Source organism: Sander lucioperca, chromosome 15 (genome assembly GCF_008315115.2).
Source record: "Sander lucioperca isolate FBNREF2018 chromosome 15, SLUC_FBN_1.2, whole genome shotgun sequence".
NCBI lineage: Eukaryota > Metazoa > Chordata > Actinopteri > Perciformes > Percidae > Sander > Sander lucioperca.
The window spans coordinates 8,049,101-8,063,990 of NC_050187.1; the positions used below are offsets into that span (position 1 = coordinate 8,049,101).

Sequence of the window (14,890 nt, forward strand, 5' to 3'; positions counted from 1 at the left end):
CTCACAGCCTTCGGCTGTGAGACTTTCTTTAATTTCCCCTAACCCCCTAACCCTAACCCTAACCCCTAACCCTAACCCTAACCCTAACCCAGCCTTAGGTGCTTCACCATGGAGCGCTTGGGCGGGGGTGCTAAGTAGCAGCTATTGTTATGCCCAATTAAAAGTACTGGACCATGACAAGTGAGAACCGTCCGGGGAGGTTGCGTCGGACAGCAAACAGGTGGTGCTCATCGCTTCTCGGCCTTTTGGCTAAGATCAAGTGTAGTATCTGTTCTTATCAGTTTAATATCTGATATGTCCTCTATCAGGGGACAACATATTAAATGGATTTTTAGCAATGGGAGTCGAAAAAGGGGCTTGCTCCATTCACTCCGCGCATCGACCTGGTATTGCAGCGCCGCCGGGAACGGTGCACCCTTCTTCTGTCTTGTGGAAAACCAAATAACAATGCACGCTGAGCTGCTCGTCGTTCAATTTGGTACTGGGCCAAAAGAGACATGCGTCGCAGTGGCTGGCGGACTTCGTGGCCAGGAGTTGTGGCAAAAACCGCTCGGTTTGACTGAATGATCTGTAAAACCTCATTGGGCTCCTGGTATCAAAACGCTGTTATAATACTCTAAGACACGACAACTGGGGTGAAAAACGCAGCAGTGAATAAACAGCAAGATGAAGTCTCACAAAAGTGCAGCGAGATTTGGAGTATTGATTGGCAGGAAAAACAGCAGAGAGAAAATATTGGCGGTGTGGCCTTGGATTTGGAAAGCGGCACACCAGGTGAGGCTTACCGCGAGGGTTTGGACTGGGACGACTAGGGTTTACGGCTGCTCTCGAGTAGAGACCTAACCGATATCCAACTTCGTCCCTTATCCTTATTTTCCCTTCTTATTCTTTAACCCTAACCGTACCCTAACCTCAACCCTAATTTGCCTGGGCCCTGACCTCTGACCTTTAGCTCAAATCCCCATACAGATTGTTTCAACAACAAACACTTTAAAACCAGGAGGGGGCACCTCAAGGAGGGGCTGAGATGTCTTGGGTTTGTTGTTCCCATTAAGTAGTTTGTGCATTCAAAACCTCGCAGCCTTTGGCAGCGAGGTTTTCTTTATCTAATCCTAACACACACACGTGCAGACACACACACTCTCAGAAACACACACATGGTTGTATTCTTATCCAAGTATGACCACCCGAGGGCTGCCATAACCTTTACGTATTCTGCTAAAATCATCACATGTGATGAATGGGACTATACCTGGCTGCTGTTCAGGCCAATGCCACGTGTGGCCACAGGAGGGCTCTCAATTCCCTACCCTACCTGTATGTCTCTCAATAGTGACATTTATCCCCTATTTACATTTTCTTGGAAGATCAGCATATGCGCTGAAGGACTCCTGAAACGTGTATTGATCAGAATTATGTAAACAAAAAGTTACAGTACAAATAGCTACCAATCGACTCCAAATGGCCAGAAACGCGCTCCTAAAAATGTCCTGGAGGAACATTTTCCGAGAAAAACACTGTCAAATTTTCACAAAATCCTACAATTAAAGTCTATGGCGCGAACATTTTCGCTTATAACTCCAGAACGGTACGTCCTACACACTTGGAAACGGGCTCCGTCTGACAGAATTCGACCACGCTGAACTTGTCCCCGAGTCTCTACGACCTTCCGTTCAGGAGATACAGACGTTTTGACTAAAAAAAGTGACGTAGCTCAGAACCGAAAGGCCGTAGAGACAAGTGGGTGGTACCATATGAAAGCCCATCATTGAAAATGGGGGGGTAGGTCAAAGTTTCATCGCTCTAGCCCCTTCCGTTCTAAAGATGCAGTACAAAAGTTCAACCATTTCCCATAATGCTTTGCGCACCATGTTGAAAATTTTGCACCGCCACAGAAGAGCATGTGCACACAGAGGCGTATATATCCAAAGTTGAAACCTTTGAGACATATGTGGGTGTTCCTGTTGGCACTCTTACTGCTATAGGTACCCCTACTGATATCCAACTTCATCACTTATCCCTACCATAGCATAGTTTTATCAGACCACAGTCCAGTGCAAATAGATATAATATTTCCAGGTAACATAGCACCCCAGTGCACACACAGTGTTCTTGTGTTAAAGTTTTAAAACATTTCTCAGTGACCAGATTGACTTTTTCCTAGCTAGAAATTAATGACACCCATGACATTTAAAGAGGTATGCTGTGGGAATCTCTGAAAGCGTACATCAGGGGACAAGTTATTTCATATGTTGTAGAAAAAGTACTTCTTCAATCTGAATTTAACACACTTTCGACGTGGAAAGCAGAAATAAATATTCTTAAATGCAAACAGGTTTATTATGAGCATGGGGATAAAGCAGGGAGATTCCTTGCGCTGCAGCTCAAACAGCATTCAACTGAACAGATGATCCCAGAGGTCAATACAGGTGCTGACACAATATCAGACAACCCTCAAATTATCAACAACCAGTTTAAAAAGTATTATTCTGCCCTGTATCAATCAGAGGCGGACACTAATGTGTCTGAAATTCATTCATTTCTTAATTCTTTAGAGACCCCAAAACTTGCTCATGACTCTCTTGGAACAGCTTATATTGTCTGAAGAAAAAGCAAATGCTATTAGGCTATCTAGAACGGGGAAGGCACCAGGCCCAGATGGGGTCCCGAGTTTTATAGGGAATGTTCTTCAAAGTCCATTTAACTCAGACACTACAGAACTACACTGTTACATACAGACCATTTAACTCAGCCACTACACTGTTACATACAGACCATTTAACTCAGACACTACAGAACTACACTGTTACATACAGTCCATTTAACTCAGACACTACAGAACAACACGTTACATTATTGATCAATAATTTATTAAATAACAACAATAAATTCAGTAATATAATCAATCTATTTCAATCCCTGTGTTGCTGTGGATCATCTGAAGAGGTTGTTTCAGTCTCTGTGGCTGTTTTAGTGCTAATGGCCTTTCTGTAGTGACAAAAACGTGCCACCAGATGGCAGCAGCTACATCTGAAGTTTGACAAATAATTGAATTTTACACATCTTCCTGCTGATGTTTCACAATAAATGTCATGTTAGAAACATGGAGTATGTGCACTGAGACCAACAGTGCTTTTATTTTGAAATGGAAACAGGAAGTAGTGTGTTTATATTAACAATGTTCTGCAGAAACAACAATCTGACAGAAATAGGAGCAGATCACCCTGGAATTAAGAGTTTATATCTTCACTTCCATTCTTACACTAGCTGTCTAACTTCTTTATTTATTCTGTTTGCTTGCTAGTTATTTTACAGTAAAAAATAAAGTTTAATTTAAGAAGCTATCTGAGCACACAGTCTCCCTGCACCAATGTTCTGTTAATATAACCTGAATCATTTCATCTGTTAGATATTATACACAGTTTCTCTGCACCAATGTTCTGTTAATATAACCTGAATCATTTCATCTGATATTATACACAGTCTAACTGCACCAATGCTCTGTTGAACTAATGAGTTCTATGAGAGGACTTTGCAATAGACCTTTTTCACAGACACAGACAGGCCAAGTCTGAACAACCATCATTGGCATTCTCACATGAGGCCAAATGGCCAAATATTGGCCTCGGATGAGAGACTCAAGAACTTCAAGAACCTTAACCGAGTCCAGTTGCCCTTGAGTTTAACCTTCCTTTGGTACTTACACTTGCTGCCCTGTTTCTATCCAATATTAGTAGCTTCACTCAGGGAAAGTGAGGTCAGGAAACTGCTGAACAAATATCATTTCTTAATTCTTGCTGCACAAGTTCAAAATCTCCTCAGGGAGAGGAGGACACCTGTATCTTTATATACTTTTAGGATTAGGGTTGGCAGTAAAATCAAATAATCCCTGAGCAACGAGGCAGGAGAGATGTAATGTCCACACTCACAGTCACAAGGGCTTTTTTAGTTGATGAAAATCAAACCATTCATGTTTGGTCTCACCATTACGTCCAAACTTGACCCAGGGCTTATTGACTTGTGCTGACTTTAGTTTTTTTTTTTATGTTTTTGGCACTTGGTTTTTCTCACACTGTTTTGTGTTTGATTAGTAAAATCACATGTATTCAGGGCATCAGCTCTGGATGTTTAAATGAGGTTTTTAAATGTAAGTATCTTTAGTGTTTAACGTTACCGTACATTTGTTAAAACGGTAGTACATAAAAATAACGTTTAACGTTTAAATGCCAGTACAAATTGCTATTGATAATTAGCTAGATTAGCTCACAAGCTAACGGTAGGCTAGCTAGCTAGCTAACTGAACCGGACCTGTCATTTAGCTAACAGTTGTTAGCTTGGTTGCCGTCACCAGCATTTCTTTTTATAAATAACTAGATAGCTAAGTTGTACAAACTAATGTAACGTTAAAATTATACCATCCACAGCGTTATACTGATAGCTTTCTCGTTTTTTTTGACAGGGATTAAAGATCAAAAGGCAGCTGTTTTTCCCGGGGGGAGAGACACCGCGGCCAATGGATATCGGTGAGAAGCTACACTATTGTTTAATGTTCAGAAGTCATAGCTGTGTAATGTTCAGAAGTAATAGCTGTGTAATCTGCTTTTTATTCCCCCCCCTCATTCACATGATATTGTACTTTGGGGTATTAATGTATGGACATAATTGTTTATGCACATCTTAATGTAACGTGATTTTTTAAGTAAGCCTTGGCTGTAAACCTGACAGACTTGGGCCTGTTGACAGTAAGTTTAGATGCAGTATTGTGTACTATAGTAGTAATACATCATCACAACAACCTTTTGATCTTCACTGTTTAGGAATGCAAGTGTCCTGCTACAGGTCGGGACATAGGATGGCAAGGCAACGGCAGCAACTTGGCCCTGGTTTGCCCTCATGGACGAGGCATTAGGGCAGTCTGCGGCAGTCTCGCCCCCCCTGCCTTATTGCCTCGATCCAAGAGGACAAACCAGGGCCAAGCACTGCACAAGAGGTAGAGGAAGGGAGAGACGAGGATGAGGAGGAGGAGAAGAGAGACAGCAGCAAAGAGAGAGCAGGGAACAGAGGAGAGAAGAGGAGAAGGGAGAGAGAGGATCCATTCCTCCAACTCCTCAAGGAGGACATTAAATACCAGAGGGAGGCAGATGAGAGGAGGGAAGCAGAGGCCAGAGAGAGGTCAAACCGCTTTTATTTTACTGTTGGAGAGGTTGGCGGAAAAATAAAGTAAATTAAATTTAACTGGTTTTGTCTTTGCCCCTTTTTTAATTATTTAATATAAACTGTCTGTGTCCATTTTTTTAAAAACCTTATTGTTCTTTAGAGTGCAATAGAAAAAACTTTGGAAGTAACAAATAACTAGCATGTGAAGCCTAGAACAATGTGTTGAACAATATCATCATCCTTTACGACGTTTTGTGGTTAGGTAGTCCAAGCTCTACAAAAACATTCATTTCATCTTGGTTACAAAAAAAATATTTATTTAAACATTTCTATATTGACAACTATATACATGAAGCAAAACATTCATTCAAACAACATTCTCATATCTACAACTATATACAACAACTTAAACATCTACAACTATATACAACAAGACCAAGAACAGAACAACAACAAGTGGCCATCAGCTACAGCTGCCGGTGCTGCTACTATTATAAAGCTATTAACTATTAAACATATCGGCTCAAAACTGATTTGCAGAGGGTGGGATTTAAACCTGTTCCCTTTAACTGGTTCATTATCAGCATCGGTTATCATTTTTACTTCATATAGCCTTTTTTGTTGATCACATATTTTACCACCGCATTTGTTTTAAACGCTAGAACGTTACCAGTCAATAAACTTAATGTTACGTTACAACCGTAAAACAGCAAAGCTAATAATAGTAACCTTAAGTAAAGTAGTAAGTAATAGTAGTTAAGTATGAGCACACGCTACTATGGCATTTAAGATTTTTCTCCATACCGGTGACAACAAATAACGTTAACTCCCATTAGTTTTAAAATGTATTGACATAACATAGCGGTTGTAAAAAAATAAAAATGAAAAAAAATGCTGAATCAGGAGCTAATAGGCTAGCCTATTAGTGTAGCATTACTTATTCACCCTTTATTCATGTTTTAACGTCACTTACCATCCCACGTCTTTGATGGCAAAGGTGGCGACAAATCAGCCTCCTCCTCCTGCGGGCAGCCTGTCGCCGATGCTCCCTCACCATCTCCATCTCCATCTCAGCAAAGATGCTGAACAGCAAACTAATCAGTAGCACATCCATTTCTGTCCACTGTTGAATTGCAGCGCCGAAGGCGGGCCTTTTCACTGACGTAATGACGCAATGACGTGCACTTGCTAGCCTGTTCCATTGTACATGTTCTCCGAATGCTAAGGAGGAGCCTGGCCTAGCCTCTGAAGGATCCTTGACATTGATAAACGCCTAGAGAGTCTGGAAGGCCAATCAGCGGAGAGTCTGAAGGCCGGTCAGCAGAGAGTTTGGAAGGCTATCAGCGGAGAGTCTGAAGGCCGGTCAGCAGAGAGTTTGGAAGGCCAATCAGCGGAGAGTCTGAAGGCCGGTCAGCAGAGAGTTTGGAAGGTCGGTCAGCGGAGAGTCTGAAGGCCGGTCAGCAGAGAGTTTGGAAGGTCAATCAGCGGAGAGTCTGAAGGCCGGTCAGCAGAGAGTTTGGAAGGCCGGTCAGCGGAGACTCTGGAAGGCCGGTCAGCGGAGAGTTTGGAAGGCCGGTCAGCAGAGAGTTTGGAAGGCCGGTCAGCGGAGAGTCTGGAAGGCCGGTCAGCAGAGAGTCTGGAAGGCCGGTCAGCGGAGAGTCTGGAAGGCCGGTCAGCAGAGAGTCTGGAAGGCCGGTCAGCGGAGACTCTGGAAGGCCTGTCAGTGGAGAGTTTGGAAGGCCGGTCAGCAGAGAGTTTGGAAGGCCGGTCAGCGGAGAGTCTGGAAGGCCGGTCAGCGGAGAGTCTGGAAGGCCGGTCAGCGGAGAGTCTGAAGGCCGGTCAGCGGAGAGTCTGGAAGGCCGGTCAGCGGAGACTCTGGAAGGCCGGTCAGCAGAGAGTCTGGAAGCGCTGGACAGCACGGGCTCAGGCTCCAAAGCGCTGGACAGCGCTGAATCTGGGGCGTGGAGAGGTCATTATAGTGTCTTTGTAACATAAATAAATGGTTTTGAATCCAAAAATCTACTTGCACGTATGTTTTGTTTGCTTTGCGACCTTTGGACCACTCGTCTTGCCTTAGCGCTAGCTGAATAGCTGAGAGCTTGCCCTTTCCAGAGACCTCTTCTGTGTCTTCCTAGCCCTTCGATGAGCTTAGAAATTCTGCCGTGAAGACAAGGATTTTTCGGAGCCTGTGCGGAGACGCAGTTCCAGAGCGAGATTTTCTGTGTTTTGTACCAAACAGCAATCTATTTTTCGTTAGCCAGCATCCATCTTTGATTTGGTCACTTAGACTGACAGCTTTCTTGACCAATCACATGAAGTAATGTGCCCAAAGAGTTTGCTCAGCGAATAGAGAGCCCATAGAGGAGGGCCTTATATACTAGGCCTATGTGTGTATTAGGAGAATAAAGAGACCAGGCAGAGATGGCAGAGTGAAGCATGCAGGCTGAAATGAGTATGATTTGGCTTACTGATGTCAAATAGCAGACAGATAATACATTGAAGATGACACAACTAACCTTTTGGATAAAAGTGTATGGACTTTTATGGGAATAAAACCTACAGTTTTAGTTTTATATTTTTGTTAGTTACAGAGTTTATTTCTGTTTCCCCTGATTGCCAACACCTAGAAGAACAATTTTCAAAAGCCAAAAGGAACTGTCATTATTGTTCTCTGTGTGATTTCAATACATTTCTGAGAGATTTAATTTCCGTTTACTCTTTGTTTTTGTCTTTATAGTAATTTAACAATGTATACATTAATGTGACATCCCTGCAGCATATCCTGATACCCCAGGTTCTCCTGAAAGAAATGATGTCTATAACTTGATTGTGCATAATAGGGTTGAGGTTATACAAGCATTATTACACAAGGAGACCAGGGGGGTTAAGTAGCGACTGGTGGCGGACCCAAAAATGCAGAGACGAGTTGGCAGTGCAACGTTTGAGGATTTAATAAAGAACACGGAAAACAACAAAGGGAGACCTGAGAATCAGAATCAGATTCAGAATCAGAATCAGAAAGGGCTTTATTGCCAAGTACGTTGCACATACGAGGAATTTGTCATGGTGTTGTTGGAGCATGTCACACATACAAATATAAGAAGGATAAAAAGAATATAAACAATATAAGTATAAACATATACACACAGTATGTATTAATAACAATAAAATAAATTTAAATAAATAGTAAAATAAGTTAAACAGTAGTAAAAAAAAAGTAGTACAAAGGAACGCTACAGCAGAGTAGGTAAAGTGGCATGAGAGGTGGGGTGTGGAGAGAGTCAGGGTGGATTCCGGGCCTTGTTAATAAGGCTAGTGGCGGAGGGGAAAAAACTGTTTATGTGGCGTGAGGTTTTGGTCCTGATGGACCTCATCCTCCTGCCAGAGGGGAGTGTCTCAAAGAGCTTGTGTCCGGGGTGGGAGGGGTCAGCCACAATCTTTCCAGCACGCTTCAGAGTCCTGGTGGCGTATAGGTCCTGGAGCGGCGGCAGATTGCAGCCAATCACCTTCTCAGCTGACCGAATGACACGCTGCAGCCTGCCCTTGTCCTTGGCAGTGGCAGCAGCGTACCAGATGGTGATGGAGGATGTGAGGATGAACTCAATGATGGCTGTGTAGAAGTACACCATCATTGTCTTTGGCAGGTTGAATTTCTTCAGCTGCCGCAGGAAGTACATCCTCTGTTGTGCTTTCTTGACGAGGGAGCTGATGTTCAGCTCCCACTTGAGGTCCTGGGAGATGGTAGTTCCCAGGAAGCGGAAAGACTCCACAGTGTTAATTGTGAAGCCACAGAGGGTGATGGGGGCAGGTGAGGCTGGGTTCTTCCTGAAGTCCACAACCATCTCCACTGTCTTTAAAGCGTTGAGCTCTAGATTGTTTTGGTTGCACCAGGTCACCAGGTGGTCAGCCTCCCACCTGTAGGCGGACTCGTCTCCATCAGAGATGAGTCCGATGAGGGAGGTGTCGTCCGCAAACTTCAGAAGCTTGACGGACTGGTGACTGGAGGTGCAGCTGTTGGTGTACAGGGAGAAGAGCAGAGGAGAAAGAATGCAGCCCTGGGGCGATCCGGTGCTGATGGTCTGTGAGTCAGAGACGTGTTTCCCCAGCTTCACATGCTGCTTCCTGTCAGACAGGAAGTCAGTGATCCACCTGCAGGTGGAGTCAGGCACACCAAGCTGGGAGAGTTTCTCCTGAAGCAGAGCCGGGATGATGGTATTGAAGGCAGAGCTGAAGTCCACAAACAGGATCCTGGCGTAGGTTCCTGCAGAGTCCAGGTGCCGGAGGATGTAGTGGAGGGCCAAATTGACTGCATCATCTACAGACCTATTGGCTCTGTAGGCAAACTGCAGGGGGTCCAGGAGGGGGTCGGTGATGGCTTTGAGGTGTGAAAGCACAAGGCGCTCAAAGTACTTCATAACCACAGAGGTCAGGGCGACGGGTCTGAAGTCATTAAGTCCTGTGGTCCTTGGCTTCTTGGGGACAGGGATTATGGTTGAGGTCTTGAAGCAGGCTGGCACGTGACATGTCTCCAGTGAGGTGTTAAAAATGTCTGTGAATACTGGAGACAGCTGCTCAGCGCAGTGAGGATAGCAGGCAGGCAAAAAACATTGATAAAAGTAAAACTGGCAAAATGAGTTCCAAAAAGCTGAGAAAAACAAAAGACCAAAAAATCTCACAGTGACAAAGTGGGTAGAAAAAACACACACAATGATGTGATAACAGAAAAAGACAACACAGAGACTAAATACACAAGGTCATGAGGGTGAAACAAGGGACAGGTTGATGATAGTTGTGTTGACATCTTTGTAGCATCCATGTTTGTTGGTTAAAATCAACATTCCGACTTTCCAACTTGAGATCACTTGAGAGACCTGACACATATCAAATAATGTAGTTTCTGTAATTCCGTCTGATGTTAGTGTTTTTTATGACATTGTTCTATGATTGACTAAATGTTCCTGTTGGGAGAGAACATGTGTTAGTGTTTTGGAAGAATTTGATTTTGTGACATGATTGCATTGTTTTGGTAGACATAGTACATTGTGTTAGTGTATTATTGTATTTTGAAAATCAGTGTTGGAGTTTAGTTTACAATGTGTGATTTTGAGCATGAAATGAACTGTTTTGCCAATTGTGTGTTGTAGGTGTGTTGGTGTGTTAAGAATTTAGAAAAGCTGTTAAAAGAATTGAAAAAATTGTCATAGCGATCATATAAAACTGTAACTGATTTGTATTTTTGAGGTTCACATTTTGAAAAAACACTTGCTGCCCTGTTTCTATCCAATATTAGTAGCTTCACTCAGGGAAAGTGAGGTCAGGAAACTGCTGAACAAATATCATTTCTTAATTCTTGCTGCACAAGTTCAAAATCTCCTCAGGGAGAGGAGGACACCTGTATCTTTATATACTTTTAGGATTAGGGTTGGCAGTAAAATCAAATAATCCCTGAGCAACGAGGCAGGAGAGATGTAATGTCCACACTCACAGTCACAAGGGCTTTTTTAGTTGATGAAAATCAAACCATTCATGTTTGGTCTCACCATTATGTCCATCCTTGTGTTGACTTAAGTTTTTTATGTTTTTGGCACTTGGTTTTTCTCACACTGTTTTCTGTTTGATTAGTAAAATCACATGTATTCAGGGCATCAGCTCTGGATATTTAACTGAGGCAGAGATCACACTGACATCCAGACGGACGAGGAACAAGGAACAAGACTACTACACTACTTCACCTGAGGTGAGTCACATTTGTCTCTGTGTGTTTCAATAGATCAGAAAAGGATCTTTAGAGGTTTAACATTTCAGTTTAAAGATCTCAACACTTTAAGCTGCTCTCAGATCTTCATCAGGCATAAAAACTAAAAAAAAACACACTTTGAATTAACTAAAAGACTAAATATTCAAAATGTATCGATATAATTTTAACATCCCGTGGCCTATAAAATTACTTTTCAGCGTGAATCCCTCAAATAAGAGATGCAGTGACATTGTTCCAGTTGTTGACCCTAACGCACTATGTACAGTCATGACTCAGCAGAAACACAATGCCGGGTCATGAGTCTGCTAAAATTCAGTCAGACTGTTTTTCTTTTGAAACTTTGAACAGAACAAATTTAGGACAAACAGCGTAACATTAGGTCAGTTCTGTTTGTCTTCCGATCATGTGTGTGTGTGTGTGTGTGTGTGTGTGTGTGTGTGTGTGTGTGTGTGTGTGCAGAGGATAAAAGTCCAGCTTCGTTCTTCTCGTCCCTCAGTTTTTGCCGTTTGTGGAGTCGCTTTGACAGAAAACCTGAAACATGAAGCTGTATCTGCTGCTGCTGTTGCTGCTGCCGCTCGTCTCAGGTAAAGAAACATTTCACTATTTAAACTGAAACACATTCAACTTTTTAAGGTTGAGGGATAGCTGTTACTTACACTGTCGACGCTGGGGACGTGTCCCCTTTTTAAGAGCAAAGTTGCTTAAAATGTTCTGGAAAAAAACACCAAAAACACAGATGTGTAGAAAATGTTCTGATATGCAGAAATAGGCGTTGAACGATTGTGAACAGACACATTTAAAGCAGTAACTTCCCCAAAGTAAAGACACAAACAGGAAGAGTAACTCCTGCTTACACACACATCTGACTTAGCAGAGATCATATCACATGAGAAAAGTTGAGTAACTACTTCAAATTATCATCATAATCATTGTTTTATATTTTAAATAGTCAACTTCTGCATGGATTCACCCTATGTTTAGCATAAAATATATTCCTAACATAATATTACAATAGGAAGTGACTGATAGTAAATTAAATGTTCAGTAATGTCCACTGGGGTACCTATATGTGTCGATCAGACTGATTTCTGATTCGACAGGTGAGTGTGTGAGTGTTTCTGTTTAGGAAACGATCTTGAGTTCATTTGATAGAGTCATTAATCAGTTATTCTCCCGTGTGATCCTGTGTGTTTGTGTTGCAGCGGAGGAGTCTTACATCGAGTGTTACGGTGAGGACTTCCTGCTGGTCAACAACCTGCTGCTTCAGTGCAGCAGCAAAGTCCAACAAGCCTGCTACACCCGAGGTGAGTCCCACAGGCTCCGGCCAGCTAAGGTCTGGCTACACCACAGATGCATCGCCTACTTTCATATGATACCAAATATTTTCACTAGCTTTACAACTGGGCCCACTAGAAGACAGAAATACCCCCCGAGAGCACAGACAGGTTTAAACATTTCAGACTGCCAATTCCATATAAATTAGAGGCACGGACACAGATACGCATTTACAAATACGAATTGCTCTGCGTACATTTGTGCATTTTGTTTCACAAGTTGCAAATTGATATGAGACTGTTTTAGCACCATACATGTCTGGTTGGGTAGTTTTTGGTTTAGAAGCTTTTATCTGTGAGTTATTTATTTATTTTTGGGAGGAGGTGCTTGTAACAGTGCTCCAACAGGGGGGGGGGGGGGGAAACCGGAGCAGCAGCCAATGGGAGGATCAGGACATAAAGGGTTTCTAAACATTAAAGCAGCCAATGGGAGGATCAGGACATTCTGGTCATTGCAGCAGCCAATGGGAGGATCAGGAACATAAAGGGTTTCTAAACATCAAAACATGTTCTAGTAGAATCACAAATCATAAGTATGAACCTGAAATGTATATAACTTTAACTACAGCTGCACTTGTTTGGGTTTAAGAAGGCCTTCATGTGGAATTTAAATTAAGATTTGAAAGATTAAAATCAAGTTTGACAGTTTCATATTTCTTTTATGCTTCTGAAAGTCTTTAAAGTTTGTATATATTATATATTTTGTCTATTTTGTTAACTGTACTATGGACCTTCCATTGTGTCCTGAATAAAGTCATAATCATTATTATTAAAGTACATCAGGACGATGAATACATACAGTATTTATGTGTGACAACACAATACGGTTTAAAAATAAAAACCAATCTTGTGGCTCGTGTGATGATGCGTTTCCTGTTTCTGTTGCAGATAACGGAGAGAAAGGCTGCACTCAGCTGGAGAGCTGCTCCAAACCCGGCTGGACCTGCTGCTATAGCGACCGCTGCAACGCCTGAGCCAATCACAGCCCTGCAAACACCGAGGGACATTTCCCAGAATGCAGTGTGGGTTCTGGACTTTGAGTTTCTGTAATAACCTCTGTGACTTCCTGAGTTTGTGAATAAAGTTCAGGAATCATTTGAAAGCTTTTTATTGGTTTTCATTTCGCACAATATACAAAAAAGTATAATCATAAGCCCAACATTGGTCTCCTTTCTCATCAAAGTTATAATGAATCAACTTCAATGAAGATGAAGTACAAAAGTAAAGTTAGATTGATCTTAATCTCTGAATAATAAAATACAACATGACCTCTGTGTTTAAACCTTTTGGTTGAAACTACAGTCTGAAGGTTTGAGATGTTTGTAGTTCATAAATAATAAAACAAACTGATGTCCAGACAATCAATTCATCTACTGATGACATTAAAACAGTCAGATTCATGTACTGAGGATTGCAGCTGATTTCCTGAATCGATTTGATTGGATCAGAGATATTTCAGGTCCAACAACAGTTTATCTTTGATATGAACGAGATTCTCAGAGAACTAATGCTGTAAATTACACCAGGAAACTAACCTGCTGCATTATTAAACACATTAAGGTAGTGGTCCATTATTAAACATATTAAGGTTATGGTCCATTATTGACATTAAGGTAGTGGTCCATTATTAAACATATTAAGGTTATGGTCCATTATTAACATTAAGGTAGTGGTCCATTATTAAACATATTAAAGTTATGGTCCATTATTAAACATATTAAGGTAGTGGTCCATTATTAAACATATTAAGGTAGTGGTCCATTATTAAATATATTAAGGTAGTGGTCTATATCAAATCATTCAAAGGATAATGATCTTTTAAACTGCTGTAAACTGCTCCAGTTACATGCTGTGAGGTTAATGAGTGGTCTTCTATCGAAACAAACAAAGCGCCCAAAAAAGTGTAAATGAAGATGGTTATAATAACATTGCACTTCATATGTCTCCTGGTAGTTTGATTCTTGCAGTTCAGAGTTTAAACCCTCACGTTAAAGTCACTCCGTGTGTTCCCATGCACAGCAGTAACCAGGGTATGTAAAGTTCTCCCCGTAAACATGAGCGGGGAAGAAAGGGAAGGGAAGAATGATGGGAGTAACTCTACCTCCAGTACAGTTGGTGGCGCTCTGCCAATGGACAACTGGTCAGCACGTGTTCTAACAAGAACTAAGAAAACAGATCATAGTTTCCTGTATTAGCTTCTCTGCATTGCTTCCTGTAAAATCCAGGACTGATTTTTTAAGAGATAAAGCTTATATTTAGGGAGTGAGAAGTTGCAGCGTTCGCCTAGCCCGGTGGGGGAGGGTGTATAGCTACAGACACAGCACCCCTTCTCTTCTCTGATCTCTTCATAGTCAGATTCATCTACCAACCCTTATAGAGCTGGATCAGGTCTGCCTTGGACCAGCTCTTAGTTCATCTACCAACCCTTATAGAACTGGATCAGGTTTGCCTTGGACCAGCTCTTAGTTCATCTACCAACCCTTATAGAGCTGGATCAGGTCTGCCTTGGACCAGCTCTTAGTTCATCTACCAACACTTATAGAACTGGATCAGGTCTGCCTTGGACCAGCTCTTAGTTCTGCTGTTATAGTTTTAGACTGCCGGTGGACTTCCTTTGACACACTGAGCTTCTCTCTCCTCT

The 14,890-nt window shown here is 42.1% G+C and overlaps 1 protein-coding gene and 1 non-coding gene across 2 annotated transcripts; both read left to right on the plus strand.

The window, feature by feature from the left end:
- The first annotated feature begins 229 nt into the window (after positions 1 to 229).
- Positions 230 to 420, plus strand: LOC116034182. The gene has a single exon (XR_004101026.1). It is a non-coding gene; the product is annotated as a U2 spliceosomal RNA (small nuclear RNA).
- A 10,946-nt stretch (positions 421 to 11,366) lies between these two features.
- Positions 11,367 to 13,354, plus strand: wu:fj16a03 (uncharacterized protein LOC335475 homolog). Its single transcript, XM_035992676.1, has 3 exons — positions 11,367 to 11,499; positions 12,118 to 12,219; positions 13,138 to 13,354. The coding sequence occupies exons 1-3, from the start codon at positions 11,454 to 11,456 to the stop codon at positions 13,221 to 13,223; spliced, it is 234 nt and encodes a 77-aa protein (XP_035848569.1). The 5' UTR covers positions 11,367 to 11,453; the 3' UTR covers positions 13,224 to 13,354.
- The last annotated feature ends 1,536 nt before the right edge of the window (positions 13,355 to 14,890 follow it).

Excerpts from the sequence above, each read along its gene's own strand:
- wu:fj16a03 (XM_035992676.1), top strand. The coding sequence starts at position 11,454 with ATGAAGCTGTATCTGCTGCTGCTGTTGCTGCTGCCGCTCGTCTCAG. Across the intron at positions 11,500-12,117 it reads GCTGCTGCCGCTCGTCTCAG|CGGAGGAGTCTTACATCGAG; the intron begins GTAAAGAAACAT and ends TTTGTGTTGCAG. Across the intron at positions 12,220-13,137 it reads ACAAGCCTGCTACACCCGAG|ATAACGGAGAGAAAGGCTGC; the intron begins GTGAGTCCCACA and ends TTTCTGTTGCAG.